This window comes from Pistacia vera, unplaced genomic scaffold (genome assembly GCF_008641045.1).
Source record: "Pistacia vera cultivar Batoury unplaced genomic scaffold, PisVer_v2 Contig320, whole genome shotgun sequence".
NCBI lineage: Eukaryota > Viridiplantae > Streptophyta > Magnoliopsida > Sapindales > Anacardiaceae > Pistacia > Pistacia vera.
Window position 1 is genome coordinate 180,080 of NW_022196136.1, and position 14,572 is coordinate 194,651.

Consider the following 14,572-nt stretch of genomic DNA (forward strand, 5'->3'; position numbering starts at 1 on the left):
ATCCATATTCTTATTATCACAAGTCACAACATTGATGAGGTGAAACACTACTCTAGATTATAGACAGTGGCGGATCCAGGATTTTTGTCCAGGTGGGGCCTCTGCGGCTCCGCCATTATTTGCCAAATAACTAGTGAAAACATTAAAAAATCACTAAACCTTAATTAAAAAAATAATACAATATTAAGAACCTGAGAAAAAAGAATATACAATAACATAATATTTTCTTACTTGAATAAATCTACGAGAAGCAAAATTTTGAGTAAACCTTGAACAAAACTTTCTTTTAATATTTTTATTTTTGGCTTTCAAATATTACAATATAAATTTTCATAGCGTTGATCAAACTTAGCCTAATTAAGATAAAATCAATCAAAACTTAAATTAAGTCAACGTTACGTTGACTTTTAATATGAATTAATAAAAGAGGAAATTTTTTTTTAGTATAAACATAGATAGTAACTCAATTTTTTTTAATAATTTTGAACAACTGAACGGTGACGTTTAAAATGTAGAAAAGTGGTGGGTGAAGGGTGGAGAATAACGTCCTTTAAAATATAGTTAAGGTTTTAATTTGAGAAAGCAGATTCATTCTTAGACAGAAAATACAAAATAAACTCACAAGATTAATATCATTTTCTCTCAAATTAGAATAAAAAACCTCAAAAAGAAAAAAAATGATTCAATCCTTAAATAAACTAAATTGAAATGAACAATGCACATATCTAAAATCGATAAAACAGAAAACGGATCTAATTATGACACCTTGAGTAGTGAAAATTTAACAATTTCAGTTTTAAAAAATTTTAAGAGCGAATAACATGAGAAAGAGAAAAAGAGAGTAAAGAATTTTGGGATAAAATCATAAAAAACAGGTAAAGCTGTGTAGAAAACCACTAAAGAGAGTTTTAAACTTTTAATATGATGTGAGCTTGGAATATACATAATAAGTTTTTTTGTAGACCTAGATATACAGTATGTATAATATTTCTTATTTTTTTTAAAATATGAAGATGGTCTGGGTATATATATTAATTAATAATTTTTTATAGACGGTATATTAATAATTTTTTTTTCAAATCTTAGGGTAGGCCCAGGCGTACGCTCCCCTGATTATAGAACTATACCCAGTTTTCTCATCATTATACGTATTCCACACCATCACACCTCCATATTTAGCTGAACCCTTAGCAAAAGGTAAAAAGATTTGAGCTCATTGGGTGGCATATAACCGCTACCAGCAGTAGCTGAAGAAGCAAGAAGTCCAATGAAGAACTGACCAGCTGATATAGATGAAGTCCACTGTTTCCATGAATTGTTAAACTTGTCACCATTGCCGGAGGTATACTGACATTGAGGATTGTTATAAAACTGAATCCACACATAATCAAACAGTCCTGTGGAAAGTGCACTACCCAGCCAATAATCCGGAAAAGAAAATTATGGTGCTGCGGCTAAGTACACTGTTCTTCCCTGTTTGCTGTACTCGGACAATCCGTTTGCGAGTGCTGCATAGTGAGGTTCACCTCCTTCGATATCAAAATCTATACCATCCAATATGGCGTCGCCGAGTGGTCTAGAATTTGAGTGTCCGCCCAAGAAGTTGTTCCAAAGATAGTCCGCGAGACTCCTGGCATCATCATCAGATGATAAAGAGTAACTGTTGGTACCACCTCCAATTAAGAGCAGCACCTTGATCCCTTTGTTTTGGCAGTTACGGACGCCTTTACTCACGTCTTGGCAATGATTTGGGTCACAGTGACCGGCTATAAGTTAATTTTAGGTTTTCGGTCGCTGCCAAATTTTGAGAGGAATGCTATGTTTACGATTTTGTATTTTCCAGTGGCGCATGTATCTGTGAGTGAGCCCCCCATTAAATTGCTATACCTCTACCTCTTGTTTCAAAGGCCAAACTCAAGCGGCAACAAGAGGAAGAGGGTTGCGTGTTCTGGGGAAAGTTTTGTAGCCACGTTTTAATGCAAAGCTTAAGACTTTGATGAGATTGAGGAAGTTCCTACTAGATTAACCTATTTATAGAGATTTTGAGAGATATTTTACACCCGTTACTGTTAGTCAAGCCAAACAAGTTGGTTTCCCCTCTCTCCCAGTGTAACGAAAGGTTCCTGATAGTGATAGAAATACAGTTAAGTGTCCTTAATTATATTGTATTATAAGGACTATCAATCAACTTGTTGAATCGTGATTAGTCCAAACATCAACAGAATTGGAAAAATCGTGGAAAAAAAAAAGAAGGAGAGCAGGGGGGACCCGAGTTCTTTTTTGTTAAGATACTTCATTTTGTGTGTTGGCTTTGGCAATTTAACTCACGTGAGTTAAGAAAATTAAAACATTATGGAGAAATAGATTGTTTGTTGACGGTGGAAAACTTTGGCTAAGACTTCGTTGCTATTCTTTATCTCAAAGTGGCACGCTATTGTATCCTTCACTGGGTGGAGAGGTGAAGACTTCATTAGTGGAGTGGAAAGAAAACGTCTTCACTGGGAAAGAATTTCACTCTCTCATCAGATGCAACACTACTTTAACAAGACTGAATTTTATGAAACAAAAGCACCAAGTATGTTAAAACTTACTTGATATATGACACGATATATATCATGAACTTTTTCTTTTTTCTCTGCCAATCATTGAAACGAATGATTTAAGCCAATCTGACCCAGTATCTCATCGATCTTGCACTCAGTAGTTACCAGCAAGTTTATTTTGAGAATTCAAAGTCCTTAAAAAATTCAATTCTACTTAGGTGGGTACCAGATGGCGTAAGGCTGATAGCTAAGGACGATAATGTGTAGAAGTCAAAGTAAACGGTAGTAGAAAAAATATAAGGTAGAAAAAATGTTTATGCGCACTAGAATCTAGAGTTATTGCATGATCCGTGGAAACTAATCAGGATGATCTTCTTTTGTTATAATGTAAACACTTCATGTCCCTTCTTTTGTTGGAGATATAACTCAACGTGTCTTTGGGATTCGAGAACTCCGGTCATGGATTAACAGTTAATGGAGGTAGTTCCTATAGGTTGTTGACAGGCGATAGCAAAAGTACAGGAAGTTTACAAGTAATGGCTATTAATCACGGTGAAATAAATAATGAAGTAAAGATCAATAACAAAGCGCGCCTGATTAGTGCTAGCTTGTCAGTGCTTGACAACTAAAAATGAATGAAGGTGATCTTCCTAGTTCCATCCATGATATAAAAAACTTTCATGCTATTTTCCTTTATTATGTTCTTGGAATACTTAAGAACCGAATTGGATTAAACCCTTTATGCTTATGAGAAGAGGAGATACTGTACCAGGAAACATTTTCAGGTTTTTATTACTCTTTTAAAAAAAAAAATTAGAAAAAATGTCGACTGAAATGTAAATCACACATTCGGGTTGACAAAATCACTTGCTAAACTTAAACAATAATATTTAATAAATTTCTATTTTGTTGTTTATTGAACAAAATTAGCAGCTGAAGTTTATTTTATTATTGTATCTTAAAACCCTTGAAGAATAAATTGGGTTCTTTATTGAGTATCATAGAGAATCAAACGCTGCTCTTGACTTTAGAACCATAGCCAGTCAGCGTATCTAATATCATCCAATGATAACCTCCATATTTAGAAGACTTCTTAACAAAAGGTAACACTTGCGATATGGGTCATTGGGTGAACATAACCATTGCTAGCATCTCCACTAGAAGGCGAAGCTGGAAGCCCAACAAAGAATTTACCAGCTTTAATTGACACTCCATTTGTTCCAGAGTTCTGAAAGTTGTTTGGACTGCTAGAGCTAAACTCACAGGAGATTATTGTAAACTGGACCCAGACATAGTCAAACAGTCCCGTAGTAAGTGCTGCATTGAGATTGGTCAGGGAATGGACTGTGGAGCTGCACCCAAGTATATTTCTTTCCTCCTTGACCGTATTGCGACACAAGCCATGGCAAGCGCAGGATAGTGAGCACCAGTACCCATCTCAATGTCAAATCTATACCATCCAATACGGCATCACCAAGTGGTCTCGAATTGAGTTTCCCCCTAAAAAGTTGTTCCATAAAATAGCTGCGACACTCCTAGCATCATCATCTGATGACAAGAGTAGCTGCCGGCACCACCTCGTTGAAAGCAGCACCTTAATTCCTCGCTTTGGCAATATCTAATGTCTGTACTCACGCTTTGGCAACCATTTGATGCTGGGTTACAGTGACCAGCTAAGTTGATTTGCGGCTTTTGGCCATTGCCAAATTGTGAGAGGAAAGCTATGTTAACGATTTCGTAATTTCCTGTGGCACATGTTGATGTGAGTGTGCCCTCATTCCCGTTTGGCCCCAGTATACCACATGACTCCGGCGTTTGATTTAGAAACTAAAGCAAGTAACGTTAGAAGGGAGAGAATTGCAAATGAAATTGTTGAAAAAAGAAACCATGTTAAACCAGATTGAGAATATGAAGTTCTTGATATGGAAAAGGTTCATGGACGAACCCCTTCTTATACGCGTTTTGAATCAAGGTCAGAAATGTTTCAATTCTGAATCCGTTAGGCTGCAAGTTGTTATGTTGGGACCAAGGAAATAATAATTGTGGCTAAATAATGCATCTTATAATTCCACCAATCGGAAAACAAAAGGGTGCCCGTCTTGACTTCACATGCACGAAGGAAGAAAACAGGTAATTACCTCTGTTTTTGGATCCCTGGCACTGGTTTACGTTACCACATCCTCTTCTCTGTGTTTTTATTCTTTATGATCTAAGTATGCATAAAATATTCTCATTTGTAATAATTTCGAAGTTGAAATCTTAATTTGATATTGCGTGCAAGAATAACGGGAGCAGAGTATTATGTAGATGATAACATCTTTTTATGTTCTTGGAATTCTTAATTTGTAGAGAATGTGATAACACATTATAACATTGGATTGATAGATAATTGATCTTTTTAACTATTTATAATAGAATCCTTTGCGTGGTATATTTTATTGAAAATTCGGAGTCCTTAGTATTATTACATCATCAGGTACTAAGGTAACCTTTTTGTTTAAGCTGAAATTAAGTCGAAGAAGAAAAAGCAGTAGTTTAATCAAACGTTTGGCTTAATAGCGGAGCTATAGTCTTTGTCATAATACCTTGACCAAAGCATGACACCTCCATAGTTTGAAGAAGTCTTAATAGACGGTAAATCTGAGAGTTAAGCACATCAGAGCAAATAGCCACTCCCAGCTGCTTCAGGAGACGCAGGCAGTCCCAAAAATACTTGGCTTGAAGGTTGATTTGATGTCCACTGATTCCAACTGCTCTTAAGGCTGTCTCCGTTACCAGAATATTCACAAGGATTGTTGTTATAGAATTGGACCCAAATGTAATCAAATAGGCCAGTACTTAATGCACCACCCACCCACGCATCAGGGTACGGACATTGAGGAGCTGCGTATAAATACACTTTCTGGTTAAATCCTGATAAGGCCTTAGCCATTCGTCCCATTTCTGTGCAGTGCCTCCCTCAATACAAAATCATACCATCTAAAGCTGCGTCACCTAATGGACGTAGCTTGATTGACCACCAAGAAAATTGTTCCACAGTAATTCGCAACTTGCCTGCACGGCATTAAATAACATTAATTAATTTCTCATTTGTCATAAGGAGCTAACCAATGAAATAATAATATAATAAGAACATGCCTGGCATCATCAGCTGAGGAAAGCAATAGCTTCCGAACCACCTCCAATAGAAGCATGACCTTAATTCCTTGGTTCTGGCAACTTTAAGTCGGAGCTCAAACCAGTGCAACCATTAGAGGCAGGATCACAGTGGCCAGCGAGATTGGTGACGGGTCTGGCCATTACCAAAGGTGGATAAGAAAGCTATGTTCACAATTCCATAATTGCCAGTGGCACAAGCATCTGCTAAGCTTCCTTCATTTCCATTCTACCCCAGTACACGGAGATCACACCGCATTAGAGCCGCTGATACGGCAGCTAGCATGAGGCAGAGTAGCCTATAGTGTTCAGATATGATGAGCCATTGTATTGTGTGGGCTAGTATATTGCTTGGTTGAACATTTATTGAGAAACCGTTCTATATAACTAGCATGTAACAATGCTTTCGTTTTAGCCCAGTAATACTTCAGTTACAGTGGTTTAATTAATATTTTATTAAACGTGTCTTGGAGTTAAAGTCCTCCAATTGAATAGTCTTCGAAAGACTTTTCAAAATATACATTGGGTAAATTTAACCGGACGTATTGCAAACAGAGAGTTGATACATTATAATATTGGGATTGATAGATATTAATCTTTTTAACTATTTATAAAAGAATCCTGCGTGAAATATAATTCTATTGAAAAAACTGAGTCCTTAGTTTGTTACATCATCAAGAGCTAAGGTAGAACTTTTTGTTTAAGCAAAAATTAAGTCGAAACTAGGTAGAACTTTTGTTTAAGCTAAAATTAAGTACGAAGAAAAGGCAGTAGTTTAATCAAACTTTGGCTTAATAGCGGAGCTATAGTCGTTGTCATAATACCTTGACCAAAGCATGACACCGCCATAGTTTGAAGTTTCTTAATAGACGGTAAAATCTGAGAGTTAAGCACATCAGGAGCAATTAGCCACTCCCAGCTGCTTCAGGAGACGCAGGCAGTCCTAAAATACTAGGCTTAAAGGTTGATTTATGTCCACTGATTCCAACCGTTCTTAAGGCTGTCTCCGCCTACCAGAATATTCACAAGGATTGTTATTATGAAATTGGACCCAAATGTAATCAATAGGCAGTACTTAATGCACCACCCACCCATGCATCAGGGTACGGCATTGAGGAGCTGCTGATAAATACACTTTCCGGTTAAATCCTGATAAGGCCTTCGCCTTTCGTCCAGTTCGGTGTAGTGCCTCCCTCAATTTCAAAATCATACCATCTAAAACTGCGTCACCTAATGGACGTGAGCTTGATTGACCATCAAGAAAATTGTCCCACAAGTAATTCGCAACTTGCCTGCACGGCATTGAAAAACATTAATTAATTTCTCATTTGTCAATAAGGAGCTACCAATGAAAATAATAATAATAATACAGAGCATGCCTGGCATCATCAGCTGAGGAAAGCAAATAGCTTCCTGAACCACCTCCACTGGGATATTTGTGTCTAAAAGGTCACGCTGTCAGTTCACAAGTGACTAAAAGATAAAGTATATTAGTTGTCAAGCTCATACTGTCGCAGATATATTTTATACCAACCTTATCTCATTTTCAGATAAGATGAATAAAGCTCTCTATGTGCAAGGCAACTTACAAAAACACTCGTTATATTGACCTCAATGTGTATAAATTATCACTTCTCTTCACAAAAAGAGGGTTGGGCAGATAAGAGCTAGGTACAAACATTTGACTTCATTATTTCTCTCTGTAAGCAAATATTTCTTCATCTTTGTATGTCTTCAGGTAATATCATAGAAATAGTCAGAGAATAATAAAATACTAGTGGACGTAGGAATCGATTTTGAGCATCCGAACCCACTTTAAAAACTGCCTTTTATTACTCTTTTGCTACACATTTCCATATCACATGTAACCTCTAAGCCCGTTAGCATTTTGCACGTGTAGATCGTTGGTGTCAAATCAAACATCAACAATTTGGGCCCTGAGGTCTCAACCTACTTCTAAGCTCTCAGATGGCTTGGTCGATCGCAGATCCCACATATCAGAGTTCCCGATGGCGTGGTCAGATCACACGCATCAGAGTTCACCGATTGCTGGCCAGATCATAGATCGCACGCATCAGGTTCTCCGATCGCGGCCAGATCGTAGATCGCATGCATCAAAAGTTCTCGGGGGCTTGGTCAGATCGCAGATCGCACGCATCAGAGTTTTCCAATTGCGTGGTCAGATCGTAGATCGCATGCATTAGAGTTCTCAATTACGTGCGCAATTGCAGATCGCACGCATCAGAATTCTTAATCGCTGGGCCAAATCGCAAATTGCACACATCAAGCCCTTCAATCACGTGGCCAGATCGCAGATCACATGCATCAGTTCTTCGATGCGTGGTCAGACCGCACACTTAGATCATCTGATCGCGCGTTCAAGATTATTGAGATCACGCGTTTGATCGCCCAGATCGCGTGGCCAGAGTGATGCTCAGATCTCTGATCGCGTGTTCAAGATCGTTGATCAGCATTCGTCGCACGCTCAGATCATCTGGATCGGTGTTCAAGATCGTTAGATCCCGCGTTCAGATCGCCCAAATCACGTGGCTAGATCGCAGATCGCAAGCTCAGATCATCCGGATCACACGTTCAAGATCGTGATACGCCGTTTAGATCGCCCAGATCGCGTGGCCGATTGCAGATCGGACGCTCAGATCATCCAGATCGCGAGTTCAAGATCGTTGAGATCACGCTTTTAGATCGTCTAGATCTTGTGGCCAGATCGCAGATGTGCGCTCAATCATCTAGATCGCGCGTTCAATCGTTGAGATCACGAGTTCACATTGCCCAGATCGCGTGGCCTATCGTAGATCGCACACTCATATTATCTAGATTAAGCGTTCAAGATCGTTGAGATTAGGGGTGTTCGGTTTTCGGGTACCCTATACTTTTGAAGGCATCGGAACTGGAACCGGAACTGACAGTTCCTTGAAATTTGGAACCAGAATAAGAACCGATGGTTCCGGTTCCTAGGTACCCAGAACCAAAACCTGTAACACGGTTCTGGTCTGGTTCTGAGTACCCTATAAAATTACAATGACCCCCCAAAAGTTTTAAAATGGCAAAAAAAACCCTTAAAAACTTACAAATACCCCCCCACCTGGCACTTGTTAACAAAAATAAAATTGCAAATATAAATTCAAAATTACAAAACTCCATTACTTTGTAAAGGTAGATTCTCAAAAGTCAAACCACTTACTTTAAATGTTATGAAATAAATTTATATTCACATTACTTTTCTACAAAAGTTTTTATTAACCCCCCTAATATTTAATTTTATTTTATGTTTCTTGGTTCCTGGTTCCTGGTTTCGGTTCCCCATTGACGATTGGTTCTGGGTAGGAACCGAAACCAAACCAGGGTATTCGTCGGTTCTAGTTCCAACCGGTTCTTTTGAACACCCCTAGTTGATCACTTGTTTAGGTAATTAGATCGCGCTTTCGAGCGCTTAGTCACTGATCTCGAGTTCTCAGATCAAGCTCCACGCTTTCTTGAACTTTTTGTTCTCAGATCAAGCTTCGCGTTTTTTGATCGAACTTCTTTTGTTTTTGATTGAACTCCTTAAACTCTTAGATCGCAAAGAGCTCTCAAGCTCTCAGATCGTAAAGAGTTCTCGAGTTCTCAGATCAACTCTTATGCTCTTGATTGAGCTCATAAGCTCGCTCGTTACTTGAGATCGTGTGCATCAATCGTTCAGATCGCTCAAACGCATGCCGTAGACTGTCAAGTCGAGCTCTTATCAGATCGCGATCAGCTCCTAGCTCTCAAATCGCGATCAGCTCCTAGTTCTCAGATCGCAACTAGCTCTACGCGTTAGAAAAAATGAGTAGAAAACTAAAAAAAGCCCCGAAACATGCTAAAATTGGATTTTGCTCCGAAAGTGACCCCAATTGGCTTTTCTAATTGCCACGACGTAAAGCTCGGAACAAGTTTTCCATGGATATCTTACGGGCCCAAAACTCCTCCCAGATCAAAAGTTATGGTGTTTTAAGTGGCTTTTCGTTTAAGCCTCTAAGTCGGGCGTTTGGGCTTCTGATGTTAGCTCCCTCTAGGAATTCATCTACTGGACATTTCATGTCAGTTATTAGACACTTAGCTTCGGATCGCTCCAAGCTCTCAGATCACAGTCCTAGCTCTCAACACCCGATTGCGCCAAACATAGTTTGAGCTCTTTAGTTTGAGACTACAACCTATATTGTCAGTAGAGGTGGAAATAGCCCGCCCGCCCGACCCCTGCGGTTGCGCAAAGTGGCGGGTTGGTCCTGACCTGCTCGCCAACATTGGCAGGCCGGTTAGGCCCGCCAATGTTGGGGAATTGGTTGGCCCAACCTGGACCGCCAACCCTAACCCGCGGGGTAGGCCGCGGGTTGGGCTGGGTTAACCCTCTTTTGATTTTTTTTTTTTTTGATTTTTTTTTTTTTTAGGGTTTAAATGTTTAATTACTTTTCAAATGAATAATTAACAATTTATAATATAATGTATTGTTTTTAGTTAACTTCTTTTCAATATCAATAATTAATTAAATTAAAATTTTTTTGTTAACATTCCAATATTAATTCATTTAATACATTAAAATGTAATATAAAAAAAATTAAATTTATTCATTTATTAAAAATAATAAGAAATTACAATATTATTGCCTCGTTAAACCTTACCACGAAAAACCCAATGGGACAAAAACTTGGTAAAGAAAAAGAGTGCAATAATTGACAATTAATTTACAAGTTACAATTTACAAAACAACTAATTTTGGGTTCACTAGGACCTCCCTCATTCGTATCATCTATATTATAAAATTGAAATGATTCATTAAAGTATCGTCGACAACCTCGTATTGACCTTGATGGCGCTACCGTTCCCAATCTCGAAGACTGTGAGGACTTCAATCATTTTTTGTGAAAGTTTAGTCCTCCTTTCATTTAAAATTCTTCCACTTGCAGTAAATGTTTGTTCGGATGAGACGTTAGACTGAACAGCAAAAACATCCAAGACAAGTCTTGATAATACCGAAAAATATATTTTCTGGTTTTCCAATATCCAAGACATCAAAGTTGGCTCTTTGTTGGATTGTTGGTAACATTTTAGGAGTTCTCAAATATTGTAAGCGCTTACTCTATGATTGCAGGGCGCCAGTAGATTCGTTTTTGCCGTTGGTGCTTCTAAGAGGAGGTTGCACCTGTGCTTCGGGTTCGGTTCCTCTTCGGCCTACTAAATGCACTCCAGCTGTAGAAGTCTTCATTTGTTTCTTCATTTGAAAATTCCCTTTGTATTTCGTGTCTTTGCGGGTTCCCAACCTGTTTTCATATTGGAAAAATACCCTGCAAGACAATTTTTACATCTCCTATTTGATTGACAAATGAAGTTTTGTAAATTTTCAGATAATGTTTCTAAACCATTTTCTAAACCTTCTTGTTTAATTCTAGATCAAAAATAGCACCTAAACAATAAAGAAAAGGAATGGGTTTAAAATATTTTTTTAAAATTTCAATTGCCTTTATTGGTTCTATTAAATTTCATTGTTTTTGTTTTTTGTAAATAACTCTGAAATTTTTACAATTGTATGTATTACCAATGGACTAGTAGGATAAACACACCAAAAGTTGTAAAGTGATTGGTAAAAATTTTTAAGAAAAGAATAATACTTTAGCTATTTGTCAATCATTTTCACCAAATAATGAGGACCTCTATTATTTGCTACAAAATAACTAATTAAATTAGCATAAGGTAAACATGAATCAAGCATTAAATAAGTACTATCCTCTACCATGCATGTCTAATGCAAATGTTCTAGAGACATATTTGTTTTATACAAGCATCTTGAAATTCAGCATTTCTTTTATTACTACCAGTAATCCAAGCTAAACAATCTCTATTCTATCAATATTTTCTTTAATTTTTTTCATACCACTTTTCACAATTAAATAATATATGGCAGGCACAACGTTGTGAAAAACTTCAAATTATTTATAAAGATAATTACTTTGAAAAAATCTATAGCATTACTATTAGAACTTCATTATCTAAAGTTAAACTATCACTTTACTACATATCATAATCTTCTAAAACTTCAACAATTTTTTTATTTGTTGACCACTATGATCACATCCTTAATCTAAATCCTAATAAAGATTTATTTAATTTACATTCATTATCTAAATATGACTAGTCATACAATATAATCTTATTTAGCTCTACCACTCCAAATATCAGCAGTTAGAGCTACACTAACATGATAAGTATGTATTTTATTTTTTAATTCTAATTTCATTTTTCTAAACGATTTTATTAATCATTTCTAGTTGTAGTTTTAGAAAACTTTAAATCCTGGAAAAAAGAATTTTAACAATCTTTCAAAATATTTATCTTCAGTCATATTAATAGGTTGATCAATTGCAGCAATATATAAAGCTAAGGTTCGATATATACATCATAATATAACGTTAAGTAGTACCCATATTAGTTATTTGAGTTTGATTGCTTTATCTATTTCCATGTTGATTAATATGTTTATTAGCATGCCTTTTAAAGTACTAGTACCATTACTGAATCACTTTATAAATATTCCACAGTATTTCATCTTGCTTTCTTGACTTGAACGCCATTTTCTGTCTCGTAAAACTTTTGAAATGCGCCCAAAGTTTGATATGTGTCTGTCTTCGGTTTCGACGGCAGTTGATGAACCCGCCTCAGCTTGAGATAAAGTTGGACGAGGATGACTTCTAAAACCACCGGAGCTGTTGGAATCGGGGGCATATTTTGAGGTGTTATCGAATTCTGGGAATGGAAAACGGGACTATTTGAATCTCCTCCTGCATTTATGTTAGTAAAATCAGCAGACTAAGACTAGGTATAGTTTCCTTCATCATTGTATTGATGGGGGGAAATTCTATCCATTGTAGTGTAAAAAAAAAAATTGTGGTAGAAGAAATAAAATTAAAGAAAGAGAATTGGAACTATGGAAATTGGAATTTGGAATTTGGAAAATTGGAAATATGAATTAAAAATTGCAAAAACTAATAAAAATTAAAATACGAGCAAATTGATAACAAAGAGATTAAGAGAATAAATGAATAATTGAGAGATTAGAGATTAGAGATTAGAGAATATGAGAGAATGAGAGAATTTGAGTTGCGAGAAAAATGTGAGAGTTTAGGGCCAATTTACAGAAAAAAAAAAAAAGGGAAAGGAAAATGACGAAAAAGACCCTTCCAACGACTATATTTCAAAGGTAAAGGGGTAATTTGAAAAAACAAATTAAATTTTTTATTTTTTTTTGGCCAACTCGTCGGGTTGGCTGTTCGGGTCAACCCAGCGGGTTGACCGTTAGTGTGTAACAGCCAACCTGCCGGGTTGACAACAGCTAACCCAGTCAACCCGACGGGTTTGCGGTCCTTCTTAGAAGAGACAAAACAGCAACCCGCTGGGTTGGTGGGTTGCCATTTTGCAACCCGGCCCGCCCGAGGGTTGCTGCCGGGTTGGGTTCAACCCGGATTTTATATTGGTGGTCCGGGTTCAACCCTCTTCATTGCTGGTCGGGTTAGGGTTGACCCGCCTAACCCGACCCATTTGTTCCACCTCTAATAGTGTGACAGCCATTCATATCAAAAACCTAAGTTTTTGAAGCGCGATTACGTGCTCCAAAAACTGGGGGGGTTCTGTTGTGCCTAAAAAGTCATGCTGATGTCAGCTCAACAAGTGTCTAAAAGACAAAATGTACTAGCTGTCAAGCTCATACCGTCTCAGAGATATTTTATACTAACCCTATCTCATTTTAAGATAAGGATGAATGAGAGCTCTCCATGTGTCAAGGTAACTTGCAAAAACACTCATTACATTGACCTTAAAGGTGTATAAATTGGCACCTCTCTTCACGAAAAAAGGGGGCTGAATAGATGAGAGCTAGGCAAACATTTGAGTTTCATTATTTCTCTATATAAGCAAAGTATTTCCTCATCTTTGTATGCCTTACGGACTATATCATAGAAATAGTTAGAGAATAATAAAATACCAGTGGACGTAAGAATCACTTTTGAGCATCCGAACCACTTTAAAAACCGCATTTTATTTACTCTCTTGCTACACATTTCTACATGACGTGTAACCTCTAAGCCTGCTTAGTATTTTGTACTTATGAGTCGTTGGTGTTAAAATTCAGCATCAACAAAGAGCATGACCTTAATTCCTTGGTTCTGGCAAGCTTTAATGTCGGAGCTCAAACCAGTGCAACCATTAGAGGCAGGATCACAGTGGCCAGCGAGATTGAGTGACGGGGTCTGGCCATTACCAAAGGTGGATAAGAAAGCTATGTTCACAATTCCATAATTGCCAGTGGCACAAGCATCTGCTAAGCTTCCTTCATTTCCATTCTGACCCCAGTACACGGAGATCACACCGGCATTAGAGCCGCTGATGACGGCAGCTAGCATGAGGCAGAGTAGGCCTATAGTGTTCAGATATTGATGAGCCATTGTAGTGTGGTGGGCTAGTATATTGCTTGGTTGAACATTTATTGAGAAACACGTTCTTATATAGACTAGCATGTAACAATGCTTTCGTTTTAGCCCAGTTAATACTTCAAGTTACAGTGGTTTAATTAATATTTTATTAAACGTGTCTTGGAGGTTAGAAAGTCCTCCAATTGAATAGTCTTCGGAAGACTTTTCAAAATATACATTGGGTTAAATTTAATCCGGACGTATTGCTAAACAGAGAAGTTGATAATACATTATAATATTGGGATTGATAGATAATTAATCTTTTTAACTATTTATAAAAGAATCCTTGGCGTGAAATATAATTCTATTGAAAAAACTGAGTCCTTAGTATTGTTACATCATCAAGAGCTAAGGTAGAACTTTTTGTTTAAGCAA

At 37.3% G+C, this 14,572-nt stretch overlaps 1 protein-coding gene and 2 pseudogenes across 1 annotated transcript; all 3 read right to left on the bottom strand.

The window, feature by feature from the left end:
* Positions 1-1,075: 1,075 nt before the first annotated feature.
* Positions 1,076-1,874, bottom strand: LOC116136991 (annotated as a pseudogene).
* A 1,677-nt stretch (positions 1,875-3,551) lies between these two features.
* On the bottom strand, positions 3,552-7,002 carry LOC116136992 (annotated as a pseudogene).
* A 6,844-nt stretch (positions 7,003-13,846) lies between these two features.
* LOC116136993 (acidic endochitinase-like) lies at positions 13,847-14,170 on the bottom strand. The gene has a single exon (XM_031422677.1). It carries the CDS (start codon positions 14,168-14,170, stop codon positions 13,847-13,849), a length of 324 nt encoding a protein of 107 aa, XP_031278537.1.
* Between the last annotated feature and the right edge of the window lie 402 nt (positions 14,171-14,572).